The 22,700-nt window shown below is 44.5% G+C and overlaps 1 protein-coding gene across 1 annotated transcript; it reads right to left on the bottom strand.

Moving 5' to 3' along the window:
• Positions 1-8,122: 8,122 nt before the first annotated feature.
• Positions 8,123-17,228, bottom strand: CTSE (cathepsin E). Its single transcript, XM_060018559.1, is given in 7 exon segments — positions 8,123-8,284; positions 10,005-10,240; positions 10,243-10,283; positions 11,473-11,595; positions 13,835-13,915; positions 13,917-14,029; positions 17,214-17,228. Coding segments are annotated over 7 exon segments (771 nt in total).
• Positions 17,229-22,700: the final 5,472 nt, after the last annotated feature.

Raw genomic sequence — 22,700 nt, 5'->3', positions numbered from 1 at the left:
GGCCCCTTGAGAATTTAGTTTACAGGGACTCTGGTCCTGGGGGGAGTGAGGCATAGGAGGCATGAGGGTGGGCCCTTGTGGGTCAGAGGGTCTGCAAGGTAACGTACCAGTGTGTGGGCACCATAAAAAGCCTCCGGCTGCTTTTAGGAACTTCTGCCTCTGTTGCTGGAAGCCGCCCAGGAAAGGGGCCCTTTTGTTGGTTGAATTATCAGACTCACATGTGCAGTAGATTCCCTCCTGCCATCAGCCTGGTTAGGAGAGGCTCTAGTCCTCACACCTTGCCCTCACTTTAATACCGCACACACACACCACATCTACACACACACACACAAACACACCACATCAACACACACACACACACACACACACAGAACCAGACTTGTGAGATGGGAGGCAAGTCCTGACATCTCCCTGTGCCTCTCAGATGAGAATGTGTGACCCAACCCGAAGTTCTTAGGAGACTACAGGAAGTTAAAATGTTAGTGTGAGGCAGATTTGAGCTGCCTGGAACTATGCCTTGGGTAACTATGGCTGGCAGATTAAACGGGAATAAAGTGAGTTTAGACACGCCCAGATGGATCCCTTTAAGGCTTATAATACATTTGATGCGCCCCTCCGTTCCCACAGTCCTCCTGAGATGGGGTTTTTCCTTCTTGGAGTTCCATCCTTTGTTTAATAATCCTCACCGTCAAAAAGTTCTTCCTTTTCTCCAATCTGAGTCTCTGACGCTGCTTCTTTGCTACTGTCTAGGTCTGTCTGGTCAGGTAGACTATACATTCCTCAAGGGTGGACTTAATATCCCTGAACCCACGCTAGGCCACATGCAGTGCTAGATACAGGCCCTGGAGAGGAGTTTTTGGTGGAACAAAAGCTCCAGTTGAAGCTCATTTCTTTGTTTCACTAGCAAACATGCCTGGAGGGAGGGTGCAGTGATTTCCATGAAGTGTAGTATTGGACAGGATACATTAAATTTGGAAAAATTCTAGGACATATTCCACTTGGTTTACTTTGGAAAGGATGCCTCCATTCGCCCTCAGGACAACCACTGGTTTATGACAGCCAGTTTGCCCTTAATTTGGTGCCCTTTGGAATCCCCTGCCCCCCATTCTTCTGCTTTTCTGAGATCAGGTTTTAAATGAACGTGTGTGTGTGTGTGTGTGTGTGTGTGTGTGTGTGTGTGTGTGTGTGTGTGAGAGAGAGAGAGAGAGAGAGAGAGAGAGAGAGAGAGAGAGGGAGAGAGATGGGTATCTGTAGAGGTATAGAGGCACATTTGAGCCTCTTTCAGAGAACATGTAAAAGTTACCATGGGCCCAACGGCTGCTGTGGGTGCTTTTGGGTAGGGGAAGTGAACTCTCCTCAGCTAGTCATTACAGCCTCTGAATATGGGACTGAAATTTGTACTTTTAGGGGATGTTTGCAAACTACCCTTAACACCTTTGGAAGCCAAGTCACTAACCACCTTCAGGCTCTAGTCCCCACTTCCTCTGTCTGCATGGATCAAAAGCCAGCAACTTCCCTTCTCTTCCTCTGACACATGCTCCACTGGAAAATGGCGTCCAGCTTCTACTCTGCAGGGGAGGCCCTGACACTGTGCATTGAAGTTCCTTCCTTTCTTCCCTCTTGCACACATTCATTCAATAATCTGAGTGTGTCAGACCCTTTGGGGGACACAAAATGGATACTTGTATTTTATCAGTGGAAATAAGACATGGTTCAAACTCACCTCTGGCCCTCACCACCGCCCTGCCAATGGTGCATTCTGAGCTGCCCTCAGGCTACCGCCTTGCTGGAGGTGGCTGTGTTTGCTGCAAATCTGTAGTCAGCTTGGAAACTCACCTCCTTGTATCTATTCCCCTTCTCTTTCTTCTTCACTTCCCTTTCCCCCTTTCTTACTTCCTTTGAATTGAACTTCTCAATAAAATGTTAAATATAAGCTTCTGACTCAGGTATTTTAAAAAAAATTTCCCCTTAAGGAAACAGGCCCAAGATAGGACTCCATAAATATTTGTTGGGTAAATGAATGAATTGTAGGACAAGAGGTCAGGCTAGATAGTGTAGGATGAGAAACAGAGATACAGGAGCTAATTTGAAAAGGTCATAAATGTACAGGTCGTCTGCTTAGAGATGTTGACACAGGGGTTGTCTCCATTGGTTGCACTCAGCAGAGACACATCATCCCCGATGTGGGAGAGGGTAAGGAAATGGAGAGGGGAGAATGAGAGAGGGAGAAGAGGGCTGAGGCAGAACTTGAGACATACTCACATTTAAGAATCAGGAGAAAGGAAAGGATCCCAGCCAGAGGCCTGGTGAGGCAGAGACGACCAGTGTTCATTCAAGCCCCCTTACACCGCCAGGCCACAGCTCACTGCCATTTCCCACCCCCTATAGACAGGCATGGTCATGGACCACATTTTAGCAATGGACAGAATGGTGAACAAGACAGAGCCCCTGGTCCCATAGAGCTCAAGTCAAATGCATATAGAGAAGTGTCCCGCTGGTACTGGGCCTCTTTCAAACCTGGCCTGGGAAGACTTCTTATAGGAGCTGCCATACTCTATCCCTGTCCACAGGACAGTAGAATGACTCTGAGGTCCTAGGGGATGTGGGAACCACAAGGCAGACGGATCCCAGGGTTTTGAATCATCGACTCTTCAACTGGCCTCTCCATGAACGAGGAATACACTTTGATTGTGCTAAGGCACTGTGATTTGGGGGTTTCATTGTTATAGAAGCTAGTGTCATGTCATAACCTGGCAAGTGTTGAAAAGATGAGGGCAGATGTTGAAGCTGAGGAGAGGGGGCACACTATGGTCCTGAGGCCTGGACCTATAGCTCTAAACCCTGATGTGTTTTACACACCCCAAGTGTGTGGGGTGTTGGGTAAGTTCTCACATAGCTTCTCTCCCCTTACCATCCTCTTAAGCACAAGTTCTTCTTTTAAGGGTTCCCCAGCCAAAGTCACTGAGATATGCTTTGGGACTTTCCTTAGAGAGAAGAGCAGACTTCACAGTCCGGAGGCCACCGACTCTCACACAGGACAGTCATCCCAGCCCCCCTCTTACAGTGAGATGCACGTGCCAGAGTTCTTTAGCTGAGAACAGACACAGTAGGAAGGACAGAAGGAGGGTAGCCCTGCGACCTTGGCACTCTGTGTGCCCGCCATGCATGGCTCAGCTCCAGGCGCCCCTCTGTCCTGCGGGGTCCCACTCAAGATTCTCATTCCCAGGAGAGAGAGTCTGACAGGTGTGACTTGAGGCCTGTGTCCTCCCCTGTAATGTCACTGGTGATGACGGGAACCCAGGAACCACCAGGAGAGGCCATAGGACTTAAAACAGGAGGGGAACCATTCCTCAAAGGAAGTGATGCCCGACACACAAAAACAGCAGCCTCCCCGGAACCCTTTGGCAAGGTCTTATCTCCATGTAGGAGCAGACATGAGGACACTGTTTGAATCCTTTTGGGGGTCAGCAACCATTAACTTTTCAGCAGCTTATACATTTTTATTTTAACAAGTAAACATGATTAGGGGGACTGTTTAGAATCTACCTTTCATCCTTGCCTTTGAGATATCCTGAACTGGCAACTACCTGGGTGGGGGAGGAGGATGAATCAGAAGCAGTGGATTAGGAGCTGGGAGACATGAATTCTACCTTCATCTCTACTTTTTTTTTTTTTTTTTTTGCGCTACGTGGGCCTCTCACTGTTGCGGCCTCTCCCGTTGCGGAGCACAGGCTCCGGATGCGCAGGCTCAGCGGGCATGGCTCACGGGCCCAGCTGCTCTGCGGCATGTGGGATCTTCCCGGACCGGGGCACAAACCCATGTGCCCCGCATCAGCAGGCGGACTGTCAACCACTGCGCCACCAGGGAAGCCCCATCTCTACTTTTGACAAATGGTTTCATTGTTTTATAACCCAATTTCCCCATCCACAAAACAGGGTAAGAAAACCTCCTCTGCCTAATTTACAGATTTGTTGTGAGGGAAAGAAGAGGAAAGAAAAGAAGAGAAAAGACAAGGAAAGAACAACAAAACACCGAAAACTCCTAAAAGGATTTTAAGAAGCCAAAAGTCAAATATAAGAGCAGTCAGTTAGCAGAGCATCTGTTACGGGTTAAATTGAGTTTCCCTAAAAGATAGGTTGAAGTCTGAACCCCTGTACCTCAGAATGATCTTATTTGGAAATAGGGTCGCTGGAGGTGCAATTAAAATTGAGATGAGTTCATAGTGCGGTAGTATGGGGCTTTAATCTGATGTGACTGGTGTCCTTATAAGAGGGAAGAGTCACAGAGACAGAGACACACAGGGACGCACCATGGGATGACAGAGGCTGAGACTGGAGTGATGCAGCTGCAAGCCAAGGAGTGCCGAGGATTCCAGCCAGAAGTCTGGAACAGGTGAGGAAGGTTTCTCCCCTACGATTTCAGAGGGAGCATGGCCTTGCTGACACATTGATCTGGGTCTTCTAGCCTCCAGAACTGTGAGACAATAGATTTCTGTTGTCTTAAGCCACTCAATTTGTGGTACTTGGTTATGGCAGCCCTAGGAGATGAATACAGCATCCTTTAACAGCTCCCAGGGCACAGTGAAGCTTTGGCCAAACTTCTTGGCCCATCCCTGAGAGGTGGTGAGCTAGTATCAGACGTGGGACATGGGACACGGTCCTGGATTTCAGAGGTAATAACCACTGATGTGAAGGTCACAAAGAGTTAAGGTCAGTTGTGGAAAACCCAAAGCAGCTATTAGGGTTAAGTAGGTTTACACAGGCAGCAGGATTTTAGTCCACACTGACTGAAAGCATCACTTCTGCCTTGAGGGACCAGAGTGCTCAGAGCAGAACTGGGTTCGGGCAGCCTTGGGACTGAGGCTGATTTCACTTCCTACAGATGTGATTGAAGCATCACTTTCATACTTCAGCCTCCACCACTCAGGCTCCTGGACCCCCAGGCTCTAGGCCAGCACATCAGGGTTGCTGCCCATGTAGAAGTCACCCTTGAGGAGAAAGTCTGCAGGATGCCCTCTAAAGGTTGGCGCCCGCCCTCACAGAGCTTGTGTTGTTGACCACTCCACTATGTTGCTTTTTTTTTTTTTTTTTTTTTTGCGGTACGCGGGCCTCTCACTGTTGTGGCCTCTCCCGTTGCGGAGCACAGGCTCCGGATGCGCAGGCTCAGCGGCCATGGCTCACGGGCCCAGCCGCTGCGCGGCATGTGGGATCTGCCCGACGGACCGAGGCACGAACCTGTGTCCCCTGCATCGTCAGGCGGACTCTCAACCACTGCGCCACCAGGGAAGCCTCACTATGCTGCTTTTGACTTAATTGCTTAAATATTGCTCTGAAAGCAACAATTTAGTTTAAAAAATGTGTGTGTGTGTGTATATATATATATATATATATATATATATATATATATATATATATATATACAGGCAAAAAGAGAGTAAAAACAAAGCAAAAAAAGTGTGTGCATGTGTGTAGCTGTGAACTTCTTGGATCCTGATGCTTAGAGGGAAGGGGTGCTAACATTATGACCCAAGCGCTTCCATCCAGATAGGCTCAACTCTTCCCAAGAGCTCTGCAGGGAGAATATCCCAGAGACACAAAGTAATTAGCCAAGGATGCCAGATTGGTGAGGGGTGGAGCCCAGATGTAGATACAGGCTTAGGGTTAGGGTTAAGCCTGGTGTGTTTTCCACGACCTCTGCTGCCAGAAGTGACAGCCAGGGCCTGCCCCAGTTGTCTTGCCGGTCTTGGGGTGTCTCTCTTAGCACCTGGCACAGAACAAATATTTATTAAGAGAGGGTTTGATAAATAGATTGACACTGTGCTGAATGAGTTAGAAGAATGTACTGATGGGAAATCTACTGTTAAATGAGAAAAGAAAAAGGTTTCCTTACCAATAGCCATCTCTGATAACATATGCAAGAAAAAAGTCTGCATAAGATAACTTCAGATTGATAATAATGTTTATCTCTGAGGAGGGGGCTCATGGGGGACTTTCACATATTTTAGAATAAGAAAAACGCTGAAGATATTTCCATTTTGAAAAAAGCAACATTGAAAGGAAGGAAAAGAAAGACAAGTTGTTCCTAGTGGCAAAGGATGGTCCTTAGACCCAGATTCCCCATATCAGCTCACTTAGGATGGGCCCTGGTTCCCAAAGGTAAAAAGCATTTGTTCACAGCCTCTCTCTCCCTCTCTCTTTCTCTCCAACCACACCCCTCCCATATACTGTGAAATATTTTCATTTACAACAAACACATGAACACACTGCAAGGAACCAGAACTGTGGGAAAACGGGCCCAGAACATCTCTTTGTATTGAGGTCAAGTCAAAAGTTCACAGGAGCTAAATTGAAAGGGCGCCCACTGGCTAAACGTGGGGTGATCTGAGCATTAAAAAATGGCAGGAAAGTTGAAACATACTCATTATTCTGAAAACTGGTAAATAAAGGGAAAGAAGCAGGTAATCTTGCCTTTCTTGTATGAGCTGTACCTCATAGTGGACAATAGTTAATGAAAGGGTTGTTTTTTATAGAAGAGTTCCAGCTAACAAATACAGGAGGAAAAATAGAATTAGAAAAATCCCTGTTTTCAGCCCCTAGTGTTAGTGTGGATCTAAGCGAGGATCATCAATGGCTGCTGAAACCTTTAGGTCAAACGCTGAACGGAACGTTATCGTGGGTGGATGAGGCTGACAACTCGGGAACCCACCCATCAGTCCTAACGTTACAAATTGAGCGGCGCCCGGCATTATCTGTCCCCGATGGGACACAGTAGAGGTACCCAGCACCATTTATGAAGTGTTCCTTCCACGAAATAAGGCCTCTAGATCTAACTATCGTTTTATAGGAACAATGAACTCAGACAAACCTGTTACATGACAGCTCTGGATTTCAACCAGTGAAATTCAGAACGTGCAACTATGGATGAAAAGAGACATTTCAAACAAATGTACTTTGTGAACCTTGAATCCTGACACAAACAAGTCAACCATAAAAATGACCAAACATTTATGAGGCAATAGGAAACATCTGAACACGGACAGCACTTTTAAGAATACTGGTTTCCCACACAGGGAACTGTATTCAATATTCTGTGATAAATCATAATGGAAAAGAATACGAAAAGGAATATATATATATGTATAACTGAATCACTTTGTTGTACAGCAGAAATTAACACAACATTGTAAATCAACTATGCTTGAATAAAATTAACCAAAAAAAAAAAAAAAAGAATACTTGTTTCCCTTGCTATCTGAAAGTAGAAGTTTCCTATGAAACTATGCTAATGGACACACCTTGCTAATGGACACACAAATTAAATCAAGATAAAGCTCAGATGCTCACAGATACAGTTCAAAGCTATGGAGGCTTGATGCCCAGATGCTGAGTGTAGTTCCCATGAAGGAGCTTGGTGGTACCACTCTCACTGCTTGGGTATGCCCTGCCTCTATAAAAGCTTGCTGCAAAACAAACACTGACTGCTTTTTTCGATTTCTGTCTTTTTTTCATAAGTGCAAAAATCCTCTTTGGATTCCTTTAGTTTAGGGAAAACAGGTACTAATGTAGGTCTTTCATAAAAGCAAAGTGGTATAAAGTGAACTTTTGAAAAGCAGGGGATACCTGTATTAGAAGGGTTTATGGATAAATATTTGATGTGGTGATTTATGACGTGATGCTAAGAATTTTACTTTAAAATAATCCAGGTATGTGGGGCTGAAGAGAGGAGTAGCTGGTGAAACAGATAAAACAGGCCCTGCCATGTGTTGATGGGTTGTGGAAACTGAGTGGGGCTGCACAGGGATTTATTGTACTATAATTTCTGCTTGTGCACATGTTCGGAAGTTTCCATAATAAAACATTAGCAAAAAGCGATAAAAAGTATGGGCATACAACTTAATTCTTCCATTATGATGTTGGTGGAGTTGGTGTGTATGTGGGTATATGAAGTATGTGTGTGAGTGTGTATGTGTGTGTTCTCATGCTCTGTTTCATTCTAATTTGGGTTGCAGCTCTGGAAAAACTGCATTCTATTGAAAAGAACTTTGACAGCTGTGGAGAATGTTCCAACCTAATAGGCCCAGGTGAATTTCCAGGGGCACTGGCACAGACAGAAGGCCCCTGCTTAGGGGACTGCTGGGACCAGCCCCACATGGTTATTCCCATGGTCAAAGGCAGTAAAACTGTTTAATGATACATTGCTTAGGGTCCAGAAGGACCAAGCTGGAGGTTGGATGTCAGAACCTTGAAAGCCACTGATTAAGAACTTCATTCCATCCATGAATTTCTGGAATTGGAAAGAAGAATATAAATGACGTATAGGGAAAGAAGGAAGTAGTGCTGTCTAGAGGCTGTACTGTGTAGTAGTGGTAGCTATACCAAATGGCCTTGGACAGCCGCTTTACAATTTTGGCTGGTTGGTTCTTTCTTCCGTTTCGTATACCTATACATGTTTACTCAAAAAAGTGTTTGCACAATTTCATATACGTGGGTCTTGGCTTCTAAGTTCTGCAATTTTGATAATTGTTCATCTGTTATACACCTCCACTCCTTACCACCATCTTAACGATTGGGAAAACTGAAACCTTGTTGCATGGCTGGAACAGCAAAAGGTTTGGCATTAGAAGATCTTGGCTTAAATTCTGGTTTCTTTAGTTTCTAGCAAAGCTCAACTTAATTTTTTAAGGGAGAGTAATTGCTCTGTAAGTGGCTAGCCACTGCTATTCTCTTGAGTTCTGGGAAGAATCATTGGAGTGGCTCCTTCAAGTTATAAGGCAAGTAGGTATCCATTGATCCGTGAGAGGAGTATAACTGTCCCAACCTTATTTGGTTTGGTAGAGACTTGGGGTCTAACAGGCAGAAGTTGTCTTTCCAACAACCATTTGAAATTTGAGGTTGCCGATGAGGGTTTGGGAAAATTCACTGAGAGCTTCAAGAGTCTTCTTGAGAGGAAGGGGACAAAAATGCAAAGTTATGACAGTATCCTTGATGGATTAAGGTGGCTCTGATCGAAAACTGCTAGCATAAAAGGACAATAGCACCATAATGGGTACAGGGAAGGGTGTGCATGTGAGCAGGGACTCACACAGGGTGAAGGGGAGAGAGTGTGGGGTGTTGGAGTGGGGAAAGGTGTATAGACTAATGAACTTGGCACAGTTGAAATGTGTAGCTTGTCCTCAGCATCATGTTCACAGTGGCAGCTCTACAATTCCTTTGTTGGAGGAGCTTAGGAGACTTGACATGAAGCTTGTGTTTTAAAGCAAAACATTGGTTTTCACTTGCATTGTCTGTTTATATCTGGTGGCTTTGGGAAGGGGTGAATGGAGATCAAGTTATGGGGGTAGGGAAAGCCCTCTGTCTACACCTTAGTGTTTCCATTCTGGTGCAGTCACCCTGATGCTGCAGATGACTCTTGGGCAAAGTTGGTGTGTTAAAGTGTGTCGCCAAAGAAATGTGATATTGAAAATTTGGGATCATAGGTTTCCAAAACACCTGGAAGTTCCCTTTCTACCTCACTCTCCAAACTTACCAATCGCCTGCAACAAGACATTTTCTTGTGTGAGGAGAATGTTAACTTGAATGTTAGAAGAGATATAACCTTATTCTGTATCCCCCTACCTCTAGCAGCTCATATCTTGAACCATTTAACTCTCTGAGTATCCTCATCTATCAAATGGGCTAATAATATCCCAGTCTGACTTGGTGGTTGAAGAGATTAAGTTTTGTCAGTTGAAAAGTCCTACCTGACAATGTCAGAAAACCTCATTAAATGGCTTGTCCAAGGTTTGCTGCTGCTTCATGGCAGAACAGGAAGTTAGAACCAGCCCAGTGGCGTTTCCGCCATCGGCAGTACCACCCCTCCCAAGGGGAATGCTTTCAGAGCTAGATAAGATGGGAGGGGGGCAAGGGGTAAAGGCACCCTGAGTACAGGCGACTGTTTGGAAAGGGGAAGTGGCAGCCGTGTGAGGATGGCCCTGTGACTTGCAGAATAAGGAAACAGTTCTCACCAGCAGGGTGTAGGCAGTTGGTTGGTGGGTGTGGGGGACCCCATTGATGGTGAAGGTGACATCCGGCAAGACACTGATGTTGACACACTCCAGAGTGTACAAAAATAGAACACAGGGGATCTATTCAGAGGCTTCCCAATTCCCCGTCCATGGGCTCTGCCCCAGTGGTCTGTGCAGTTGCCTGCTACCGCCTGAGGGGCCTGTGATAAGGGAGGTCCCTGGGTCCACAATGGCCTGCAGCCTTCGGAGAAGAACATCATGGTGCCTCCCACCTGGATTCTGAGGACAAAGGAAGCATCGTCAGCTACTCCTACCTGTTCCTTCCCCTTTCTCCCCCTAAGCTTCCCTGGCACCCCAGCAGCTCTCAGTCTCTGCTGGGTTCTCTAATCTGCTGAAGCATGTTAGTAATTTGCATTTTGGTCTCTCTTACCACATGAGTGTTTCTCTCTCTCTCTCTCTCTCTCTATATTTTTTTTTTTGACTGAAATGCATAGCAGGAAATATATTTACTTCTTGACCCAGTACACACACACACATGCACACACACAGGCAGGAAATAAAAATTTCATGACACTGTACTTAACCTTAATATATGAAGTACACTCTGATATTTTCTATTTTAGCCCATTTCATTAAAAAATGTAGGTCACGATCCCCTAAAATGATGTCGTGACCCATAAATGGGCAAATCCTTGCAGTTTGAAAAACCCTCAGTAGACAGTAAACATTGGAGTCTTTTTGGCTTTTGTATCTCTGTGCCTAGCACATGCCTGTCCCCTTGCAGGAACTTATCTTCAGCTGAATTGAAACTTGAATTACATTTCTTTGAATTCCTGCACCGTCTAGTACAGTGCTATGTATGTGGCAGGAATCTAGTTCCACTTTCCCTGATTGCTCTGCGCCTCTGTGTGTGTGTGTGTGTGTGTGTGTGTGTGTGTGTAGACTCAATCAATGCCACCCCCTCCATGAAACCCTTGAGGAGTTCTTCAGATAGAAGTGGTCTTGCCCTTTCTGGTCTGGGCCACTTTGGTGGTCCATCTCATGGAGTACTGACCACCTTCTACTCTACATGGTAGTAGTTTGTGTATAGGTGTCATCTTCTGCAGTGATTTGTGAAGGCAAAATCTGAGTCCAATTCACTTTTGCACCCCTGTGTCATTCAACCCTTGCCTTACATGTTAATTAATGTTGAATGAGTAGTTGGCCGAGTGTTAGTATTTACTCTCTGTTGAATTGAAGATACACCACATGTACAAAGAAAGGAAGCTGAGAGTTGGTACCATGTGTCTGCTGCCCCGTCCTGCCCCTCTGCTCAGCACCTCCATATTCTAGCCTCATGCAGCCAGCTCCCAGCATCCTCTCTCAGTGACCAGCAGTTTCATTCAGGTCAATTTAGTTAATCCAATTTCAGTTGAGCCTGTTATGAGTTCTTCCCTCATTCTGTAACTACTCTGTGGAGGATACTTACGTGTCTACTGCAATCTGCCAGTAGACTTGTTTGGTGACTGGGACTCAATCTATGTTCCCAGAGAGATGGGAGTGGTCCTAGCCTCTGAAAATCAGCTTGCTACCTGCACCACCTCCTGTGTCACTACATGGAAAGAAAGGCAGATTGTCAAGGAAGGGCCACTGGAAAACCTCAGGGGCGAACCTCAGCCAGGCCCCTGCTTCTTGGTCTGGTCACTCACACCAAGTACCTAGATAGGCAGAAATATCAGCCTGCGTTTTGAGACCAGGGCTTCTGACTGCTGCAAGCTGATTAGTTGGAGCCTCTTGGGCAAACAATAGAAACAACTCTGCTCAATGATTTGTGAATATCCTCCAGCTTCTTGGATAGAAGGGGTAAGGAGGTGAGAAATGGAGACCACAGATCTGATCAAGCAGAACTCATGCAGCACCAAGGCCAGGACCATCATGGGGTGTGCATTCACCACGCAACTTGAGGCACCCCCGAAGACTCCTTTGCCCCAAGTATCTTCTCCACTATTATGGTGGTGCCTGGAATTTCCACAGTATTCACAGTATTCCACAGTATTCTTTTGTGTTAGGCAAAGATGTTAATTGAACACGAAGTGACTTACTGGAGCTTGAATATTTATTAATATTGTGTTGATTTCTCAGAATATGTTCTGCCACCTAGCAGGATCCTGCAGAAATAGGACCTAAAACTGATTTGTTTTCAGGAGGAAAAGAATCAGAGAAAGACAAAACTTGGGGCCCTGTATGCAGGGCAGTAAAGGGGAAGGGAAGTGGATATCTGTGGGAATGCAAGGAAAACAGTTTTCAAGGCACGAGGGGGGAGGAGCTGATGTTTGTTGATGGGCTTTATGCAAGGCGCTGTGCTAGGAATTTTTCCTGCCTCATCTTATTCTCATGGCAGCCTAGTGTCCATTTGAGAAAAATGAGGCTCATGGAGATGAAGTAATGCAAGAGGGGGGATTTCTATTTTTTTAAATTAATTTATTTATTTTTGACTGTGTTGGGTCTTCGTTGCTGCACGCAGGCTTTCTTTAGTTGTGGCGAGCAGGGGCTACTCTTTGTTCTGGTGCGCGGGCTTCTCATTGCAGTAGCTTCTCTTTGTTGTGGAACATGGGCTCTAGGCATGCGGGCTTCAGTAGTTGTTGCACGTGGGCTCAGTAGTTGTGTCTTCCATGCTCTAGAGCACAGACTCAGTAGTTGTGGTGCACGGGCTTAGTTGCTCTGCAGCATGTGAGATCTTCCTGGACCAGGGCTCGAACCCATGTCCCCTGCATTGCCAGGCGGATTCTTAACCACTGAGCCCCCAGGGAAGTCCCAAGAGGGGGGGATTTAAACCCAGGTCAGTCTGACTGCAAAGTCTTTGCTGTTTTCCACCACAATTCACATCTTTCCAGGCTGAAAGGGAGCAGGAAGCTCTGAAGGGAAGAAGCGAGGTGTCCAGACACCTGCCCTCTTACTCACAGTTCCGTCCAGGCCTGGTCTCCACTGCAATCAGGCTGGAGAGGAAGCCATGTGATGGAGGAGATTCAAAGCTCTCCATGTGAGAGAGGAGAGCGAGAGAAATGCGCTTCTGCTGAAACAGGGTAAGCTCAGGCCAAGTTTTCTTGGGAAGGAGTCAGAGAGGTAAGAAATCTCCTCCCTGACCCTCCCAGGACCCCAGGTAAATGTGTCCGAGGGCTGGTGAGTCTCATGACCTTTTCCAACCACAACATGCAATGTAAAAAATTGTATAAATCGGCAAAGAACACATAAAATCGACCCTCTTAGCCATTTTTAAGTGTACAGTTCAGTAGTGTTAAGTATATTCATATGGTTGTGCAACCAATCCCCAGAACCTTTTCATCCTATAAAATTGAAACTCTATACCCATTCAATAACTTCCTGCTTGTTCCTTCCCCAGCCCCTACTACATTTTGCTATTCCAGCCATTAATGTGTAATTATTTTATTGTCAGCTAACATTTGAATTTTTTCCCCCACCTCCTCTCACTAGAATTAAGCTTTTTGAGGGCAGGGACTGTCTTTCTTGTTCCATTGTGTTCCCAGTGCCTAGCAGCATGGTGAGCACATAATAGGGGCTTGATAAATATTTATTCACTGCATAAATGAATGTCCAGTCCCAGAGATTCTTTAATTACTCCAGTGTGGTATAGTTTACAAAGTCCTTTTTTCAATGACTTTGAGGCAAACCCCATTTTCTCAATATTCAGAGAGGGTAAGTGTTTTGCCCCAAATCACACAGCTGATACAAGACCAAGCAAGAGCTCCAACCCAGGTGTTGTGACTGCTAAGTCTAGACGTGTTGTTTCCCTATAGTCATAACCTTAACCTGGTGGGGCTGATGGGCCTTACCTACTCGTGTACACAGAAAACACGGGTAGATCCACCAGCTTCTGGGCCATTGTGTCTAACACTGGGGTCACCCTTTCAGCACAAGCAGGGTTATCCCAGGCCCAGAATGCCATAAGACTCTGCATTCATAAAGAACTGGTCAGTCTCTGTGACACTCTCTTCAAATTGCTGACCGACCTCAGTCAGTCCTTCTACCTAATGGTGGAGCCTGAAGGAAAATCACACAGATCTTTGGCAAACGGGCTCAGATTCTTGAAATCTTCTTCTGTCCTAAAGCTAATGTTTCCCCTACTCAATTTTCCTTGGTTAAATGGATACAACAATTTTTGCCATGCTCCCATCTACTTCATTTTTTCTATGTAAACATTTTTTATTGAAGTATAATACAGAAATCACAAGTGTACAGTGTTTTCACAGACGTTACAACCCCATTGCCAGAAACCCCTTCAACTACCCTGCCCGTCATTGAGACTTTCCTTAAGAGTAACCAATCTCAAAAAAAAAAAGACAAAACAGCAAGATAACCCATCTCTTGGCTTCTAACAGCTTATACTATCTTTGCCTATTTTTGAATTTTATATGAATGGAATCATATGGTATGAATTCTTTTTTATCTGGCTTTTGTCACTCAACGTGATGTTATTGCATGCTGTTGTAGAATTTTCATTGTCTTTAGTATTCCGTGGTATGAATATATCATCATTATTTATCCATTCTACCACTGATGGATATTTGGGGTGTCTCCTGTATTTGACTATTGCTAATAGAGCTGCTTGTACTTGTCTTTTGGTGAACATGTGTACTTATTACTGTTGGATGTATGCCTAGGAGTAAAACTGCTAGATAATAGAGTTTGCAAGTGTTTTGCTTGAGTAAATACTGACAGTTTCCCAAAGTGATTGTATCAATTAACATTTCCAATATCAATGTTTTGAAAGGTCCAGTTGTTCCATATCCTCACCAATACCAGCTGTTGCCTACCTTTTCCACTTTAGTCTTCTAGTGAATATGCAGTGGGCTACATTGAGGTTGTAATTTGTATTTCCAGACGACTAATAAAATTGGACATTTGGATATCCTCTTTTGTGAACTGGGTTATCTATAATTTTCTTATTGATTGGTAGGAGTTCTTTATTTATTCTGGAATAAAGTCCTTTGTTGGATATATGTACTACAAATATCTTCTCCCAGATTGTGGCAGATGTTTTTACTCTCTTAATGGTGCTTTCTGATGAACAGAAGATATGAATTTCAGTGTAGTCAAATTGATCAGTTTTCCCCCTTATAATTAGTAGTTTTTAAAAACTTGTTACAAAAATTTTTGCCTACCTTAAGGTCATGAAGACATCTTCCTACATTTTTTCTAAGAGCTTTATTGTTTTGCTTTTCACATTTATATATATCTACAATCTATTGGAAGTTTGATAATGTGTGAGTTAAGATCCATTTTTTCTTTATTAGAAGTCAGATTTATTGAGATATGATTTATACACAATAATTCACCCTTTTAAGTGTACAGTTCAGTGATTTTTGAAACACAAATAGTTTCTGTTCGCTAATATTTTGTTTACAACTTTTGTGTCTACATTCATGAGAAAGAAACTGGTCTGTAATTTTCATTTCTTGTAATGTCCTTTCCAAGTTTGTTATTAAATTTATGCTGGCCTCATAAAATGAGTTATGAAGTGTCCCTTCTTTATCAATTATCTGGAAGAGTCTAAGATTGGTGCTATTTCTTCTTTAAATGTTTGAGGGAATTTACCAATGAGGCTACCTGGACCTGGAGTTTTCTTTGTGGAAAGGTTTTTAATAATAGAGTCGACGTTTAAATAGATACTGGAGTATCCATTCAATGTTAAATAGATATTGGAGTATTCATTCAATGTTTAAATAGATATTGGAGGGTTATATTTTCTAATTTTTTTCTTGTGTCAGTTTTGACATGCTCTGTTTCTCAAGGCATTTGCCAATTTAAAAAAATTGTCAAATTTATCAAAATAAAATGATTCTTGATATCCTCTTATTATCATTTTAATGTCTGTAGCGTCTTTAGTAACATATTACTTTTTATTTCTAATATTGTTAAGTGTATTTTCTTGCTTTTTCTTGAACAGTTTTGCTAGAGGTTTACCAGTTTGATTAATCTTTGTAAAGAGTTCATTCCTGGCTTTGTTGATTTTCTCTATTGTGTGACTTTTCTATTGTATGAATGTTCCACTCTTCTAGTTATTATTTCCTTCCTTCTACTTTCTTTGGGTTTGATTTGCTCTGCTTTGTGGTTCTCTTGTTTTTTTATTTGTTTGTTACTTGAAATAGTTGCTGAGACCATTGATTTTCAGCTTTTCTAATACTCACATTTTAGCCTGTAATTGTTTCTTGAAGGACTGCCTAGGTGCATTCACAAATATTGACGTGTCATATCTTCATTATCTGTATCAGTCAAGGTTTTTAATAAGAGAAACAGAGTCATTAGGAGCTATATCTAGAAAGGATTATATTCTAGATATTTGACTCTATGCAATTGTAGGTCCTGGCTAACAGAGTACATTAGGATGTTGCTTCTGCCCTGGTGCTGCAGTGTCAAGTCTACAGTTTGGACAGTCAGCAAGGGAAGGCAGATGTCAAGTGGGAGAAGAAGGGTGAATTGAACCCTTAAGGTTGAAGGGGAACGGGAACCTGCACTGTTCTCTCATCGCCTCTAAGCCTCAGTGATGCGGGAGCCTGCAGCACAAGCTGACACTGTCTGTCACAGAGGCCACCACTGCTGTCACACATGCCAACACTCCTAGCTCTGGAGTAGGGGGTAGGGGACCTGGATTAGGTCAGCTCTGCCATGACCAGCCAGCGATCTGGCAAGTCTCTTAACTGCTGCTGCGAGCTCTGCTTTCCGTCTCTGAAGCCCAAGAGGCAGATGGACTTGGAGCTTGGAGATAACTTGGGCCCTGCCTTGGGCTCCAGAAATGTTAAAAAGGACATCAAAAGGACTCGGGGACCAGCCCAGACCCTTGACCCCTGCCCCCAAGTGAACAAATCCTCTTTGGCATTTACCCACTTTCCAGGAGTCCCTCCTTTTGACCTTTCATTGGGGAGAAAGTGTGAGCCAGAAATGGCTGGAAGTGGTGAGAATTCTGGTTAGCGCTGAGCCCTGCCGTGATTTGCCCTTAACTGCCCATATGTGCCATCGGGACTGAAGATGGTCACTATGGAAACCTTACCCTGAGAGACTTCCTTCAGACCCTCCAGGCAAGCCCACTTCTATAGCACTGAGGCACAGAGAGGTTAAGTGACTGGCCCAAGAGCATGCACTTCACTCAGTGGCCAGGATAGGGACTCAGGCCTCCTGCCTTCCAGGCCAGTGATCTTTCTGCTACAGAATTACCATCATCATCACCATGATCCCTCCGTCCCCTCCCATCTTCCAGGCCACTTAGTTCCCATATCCCCTTGCCTCTGTTTGTTGTGAGTGGAGGGTGTGGCTGGCTGACACGTGAGAAAAAGTTTGTTGGTCTGTGCAGCCGTGGCCACCCGGCCACTGACTAGATCAGAGACATCCTGGATGGTCTGCGAGGAGCTCCAGGCTCTGGCTGGATCTGGGAAGTTTGGCACAGATTAGAGGCAGGAACGTGGGAACGTTTGTCAGAACTAAAGGGTCTGTTATCTCTGGAAACACCCGGAACCGCACCTGCCCCGGCTGCAGGTTTCTGATCCTCCCACGCTAGAACCAAATATTGTTGTGGACGATTTGAACACTTCCCCTAGGGAACAAGAGCCCTTGGGCACGTGGGTGATGGTGTGAGTTCGCATATGTATGTATGCGTGTGTGTGTGTTCTTTACGAAAAGGGAGAGGGAAGAACATTTGGGGTGAAATGGTACCATGTGGGCAAAAACAGGTCATGGTACAGACAATGATCCGGTCTCTGCAGTCTGTCAGCACTGGGAGAGGGTCCTAGCGGGGGGAGAGAGAGAGAGAGAGACAGAGAGCGTGCAGCACCTCAGGCCTCAGGGATGTGGATTGGAGGCTGCTTTGGAAGCAGAGGTTTTGTGTTACCAGAACATGTGAAAGCTGTTGAGGGTGACACTATGCAGTCAACTTTTCTGGAGCTTCAGCTTCCAGAATGTAAATTAATAATAAGAGGCTGGTGGCTCAGCGCTCTGTGGAAATTGGCTTTAGCAGGGTTTGATAGTCCTGGAGACTGTGCGTCATTATGAGACATAAGCAGCACCTGCCCTCACGCTCAGCCGGCCCCTGACCACAGTGGGGCCAAGCAACCCAGGATGCTCTTGGCCCTGGCTCTGCTGACATCAGCAGCTCAGCACGGATATGACCAACTGGAAAACGTCCCAACCTCGTTCTGCTCGAAGTTGATGACTGGCGGGAAATATACTATGCGATGTGTAGTACAGCAGGAAGAGGGCCTGGATGGGGTGCCTGGACCCAGACTTGGCTCTGCCATTCACTCACCATATGACTTTGGATAGATCACTTTTCTCTAAATCCAGTTTCCTTGTCTGTAAAATGAAGAGGGTGGGTTGGGTGATACTACAAGGAATGTTTTGGGGGCATAGGCTATGTGCCAGCCTCTGCCCTAAGGATCTTACAAGCATTAGCTCATTCAGTACTCACACCAGTCCTATCAGGTAAGTATTATTTTTAAGCCCATTTTACAGATGAGGTAACTGAATCACAGAGGGTTTAAGTAACTTGCATAATGTGCCATAACAAGGCTTCAAACCCAGGTTTTCCTGACTTTCAAGTTGATGGTCTGTACTAGATAATGTCTACCACTTGACATTCAAGAGTTTCTTCCTGGAAGAGAAAAACAGAGAGAGGATGGGAAGGAGGAGGAAAGGGGAAGAGAGGGAGAGAGACTAATTTCCTACATGGTGGAAATTTTGAGGTCTTTTAATTGTAAGAGAGAGGGGTGTGTGCAGGATGGAGTATGGTGGTAAGGAGCTGTGTGACGAGAAATCTTGTCATTGCTTACTTTTTGCGAGTGTTTCTGTTTCGTCTTCAAGGGACCTCTCAGAAGTATCATTATTGTATTGTTGACAGGTGCAAAAATTCTCCTATGCATGCCTCTCCCCCACCCGGACACTGAATTATGAAAATCAAAAATTTATGGTGGTCGAACCATTTGTTTACTGCTATAAAGAGCATCTGGCACTGAACGTGTATTCTCTCCCATGGCTTGCTCTTCTTTGGTTTGGCAAAGCTTCTTGCTTTCACGCAGCTGGAAATAAGAAGGATCCAATGTCCCCAGCATCTCGCCATGTCAAGAATTCAATTAGTTTGAGTCATTTCCCAAACCGCTGTCAACTCCATTCTGGGAAAGTGCCTTTCAGACCAGAAATTGTTGGGTGTATAGTCAGTAAAAGGCACAGGCGCGGGGGAAGTTTCCCACTGGAATATTGCATGTGCGTGTGCCTGTGCATGCGCGTGCACGGGTCCCTGTACTTGTAAGCAGGAAGAGCAGATCATGTCTCAGATTTGCCAGAGAACAGGACACACGCCAGCACTGCCAGCTTCTGTGCTTGTTACTGAGCCCAGACTTCAAAAGCAGGCAAAGCAGGGTTTGGATTTCAATGCTGCTACTTAGATGATTGTGTGACATTGGGGTAGTTTTGGAGTTTCAGACCCCTCTACTGTAGAAAAGGAAGAATGATTTCGTTGTTGGATGATGTGAGGATTCCAGGAGACCGTCCTTGGGGTGAGTGCTTTCTATGTGTCACCCAGCCCAGGGCTGGTACCCGGGCTAAACCATATGAACCGGGACAGGTACCCAACATTAACTAAGTGCCACGCACTGCTCTAAGTGCTTTAAATATCTTCAGTCATGTAATCCTCTCAACCACCCCATAAGGTAAATAGTCCCAGAGAGAGAAAGGAATTTGTCCAAGGCCACACAGCTGGTAATGATGGAACCAGGCTTGAACCCAGGAAGTCTCACTATAGAGTCTGCGATCTTACATAACACTGCTGCCTGGAGCATATGTGTATATTACTGTGCGTATTAACAGACTGAAATTCATTGTGAAGATCATCTACCCTTATGTGTATTGTAACTGTTCAAGAGTGTTATCAAGGTTTCCACATGTCCTTAGTTTTTACTGTGTGATCAGGGGCTCAACCATTTAAAGTCTAGAAAATGAAAATTCTCCCTGATCCTTAGTTTCCTTATCTGTAAAATGGGAAAATGGGGATGTTAGGAAGATGAAATAAAAGCATTTGTGAAAATGCATGACACACAGTAAGTGATCAATAAATACCTGCTAAAATTTTTATTATAAGGGAAGAGAGATTATGCTTAGGCAAACGTGACATAAATCTGATGCCTTCCTTTGTTATCTCCCTGGGTTTTCATTTTCAGATTTCTAATGACAGGGGCCTCACCTCGGCAGTACTCCTTTCTTGACTACTTTTATTTCCTCTACGAGGACTGGACTCTCTGAACCAGTTCCCATCCTGGAATTTCCCCAAGCACCCTCAGGGTAGGGTTTAGGCTAAATAGAATAAAGGCAGAATTTTAATCTCAGGGTCTTATTCGAAGTGAATTTGTCTCCACTCCTAAAAACTCTTTCCTTGTTCTTGGTCCGTTAGATGTTTTGGAAACCCACAAGAGGAAAACACATATTAGAGATGCAATTAAAATGATGTTTAGGGCTTCCCTGGTGGCGCAGTTGTTGAGAGTCCGCCTGCCGATGCAGGCGACACAGGTTCGTGCCCCGGTCCGGGAGGATCTCACATGCCGCGGAGCGGCTGGGCCCATGAGCCATGGCCGCTGAGCCTGCGCATCCGGAGCCTGTGCTCCGCAACGGGAGAGGGCACAACAGTGAGAGGCCCGTGTACCGCAAAAAAAAAAAATAAATAAAAAAAAAGGGGCTTCCCCGGTGGCGTAGTGGTTGGGAGTCCGCCTACCAATGCAGGGGACACGGGTTCGAGCCCCGGTCCGGGAGGATCCCACATGCCGCGGAGCGGCTGGGCCCGTGAGCCGTGGTCGCTGGGCCTGTGCGTCCGGAGCCTGTGCTCCGCGACGGGAGAGGCCACAGCAGTGAGAGGCTCGTGTACCGCAAAAAAAAAAAAAAAAAAAAAAAAAGATGATGTCTGTTCCATGGTCTTCATTTATGCCAGGTAAACTGTATTTGAACTACGTGCAGGCAGCTTTGTTTTAATCTGCTTGGCTACCTAGGTAGCTCCTTTAAAAATCTTATTGTTCAGATATTTAAGAGCCAAACTCATTCCATTCCATTTAAAATGTTTTCATTTAGTCCTCCTCCTTTCCCCAGTTCCCTTCCTCTTATTCAATGAACTTTAAAACAAAAAATAAAACTGAGAACAGCACATGCATCTAGGAATTAAGAGTTTTGCCAGTGTTTCTTTGTGCTGTAAGCAAGCGAGCTTATTAGGTATTATTTCCTTAATTTATGCCTGAAATCGAAAAGTATTTCTGACTTTCTCCATGGCCTGCTGTAACAAGTAGGAGTTTTTGGGTTTTTTTTTTTTTTTTTTTTTGCGGTACGGGTGCCTCTCACTGTTGTGGCCTCTCCCGTTGCGGAGCACAGGCTCTGGACGCGCAGGCTCAGCGGCCATGGCTCACGGGCCCAGCCGCTCCGCGGCATGTGGGATCTTCCCGGACCGGGGCACGCACCTGCGTCCGCTGCATTGGCAGGAGGACTCTCAACCACTGCGCCACCAGGGAAGCCCACAAGTAGGAGTTTTATACATAGACTACTTTCAGCATTGGGCACTGAATTAGGACAGTCCTCAAATCATTGCTTGGCCCTTCAAACAGCTTAGCTAAAAGGTGCTATTTTATTTAGTACTGCAAACTTCAAGTGATTCAAATATCTTGCTTTCTGAACCAAGATATATTTACAGTTCGTTTTGGGGGTTTTATGCCCAAGGAGGATTCTGCATTCCAGCATTAAATCCGCTTAATTTTAAAACTTTTATGAAAAGCAACAACTGGAATATACTCCCAGTCTTAAAAATAAATGCCTGATTTAAAGCAAATAGGTTATGCTGAAGTATATAAAGTTTTATACTCTCTCAAAAATGGTATTATCTTTATTTGCTAGATTTTTAAAAGCTTTTAAGAGGGCTGTAACTGTCGCTGCTAGTATTTCGTTAGGGCTCTACCAGTATTTAGTTTTTACGTCATCCTAACGTATAGTTTCAAGTCTTACTAGACAATCTGAATTCCACTACATTTCTGTTTGGCTCCAACATTCCATTTAGCTTGACCAGTCTAATTTAAAATGTGTTTGTTGGAGGTCATTAATGTTACTTGTACAATGCTGTCATTATATGACATCCATATGAATTTTGGTGTATATCACATTGCATTCAATCTGCTGTAATTATGCTTCGAAATACTACAGTAACTAGATGCAGTGTGACTTTTTTCCATTAAGAGTAAGTCAGTGGCTTAAATGTGATTATGGTCCTGCAAGGTGATACTTGCTAAAGTATCTAAACTTTTTTTGTTGTAACTGAATCATTTTTTAAAAATTTATAAAGCTAGAAATGATCAAATGCTGTTTTTTTCATTATCAACGGTGGTGTGTCATTTTATGTATGTTCTTAATGCTTATGGACCCCTCCCAAAGTAGTTATTCAAAAAGAAAAAAAAAGTTGTCTTATTCCAGGACACCGAGATACTTGTCTGATCTTCCTTTCAGGTTTAGCAAGTTTCTTTTATCTGAGAGCCTCTAATTGGAGCTCCATCACTAAAGTCTTGGCAAACACATTCATTTATCCACACAAAATCAGGACAGCTAGTCTCATTGATCATATTTCAGAAACAAGAAACCCAAGGTCCTAAGGGAGCTCTTCCCTGAAAGGGCAAGATGCAAACTTAGGGAATG

The sequence above is a fragment of the Delphinus delphis genome, chromosome 1 (genome assembly GCF_949987515.2).
Source record: "Delphinus delphis chromosome 1, mDelDel1.2, whole genome shotgun sequence".
Taxonomy (NCBI): Eukaryota; Metazoa; Chordata; class Mammalia; order Artiodactyla; family Delphinidae; genus Delphinus; species Delphinus delphis.
This window is presented reverse-complemented; position numbering and strand designations above follow the sequence as displayed.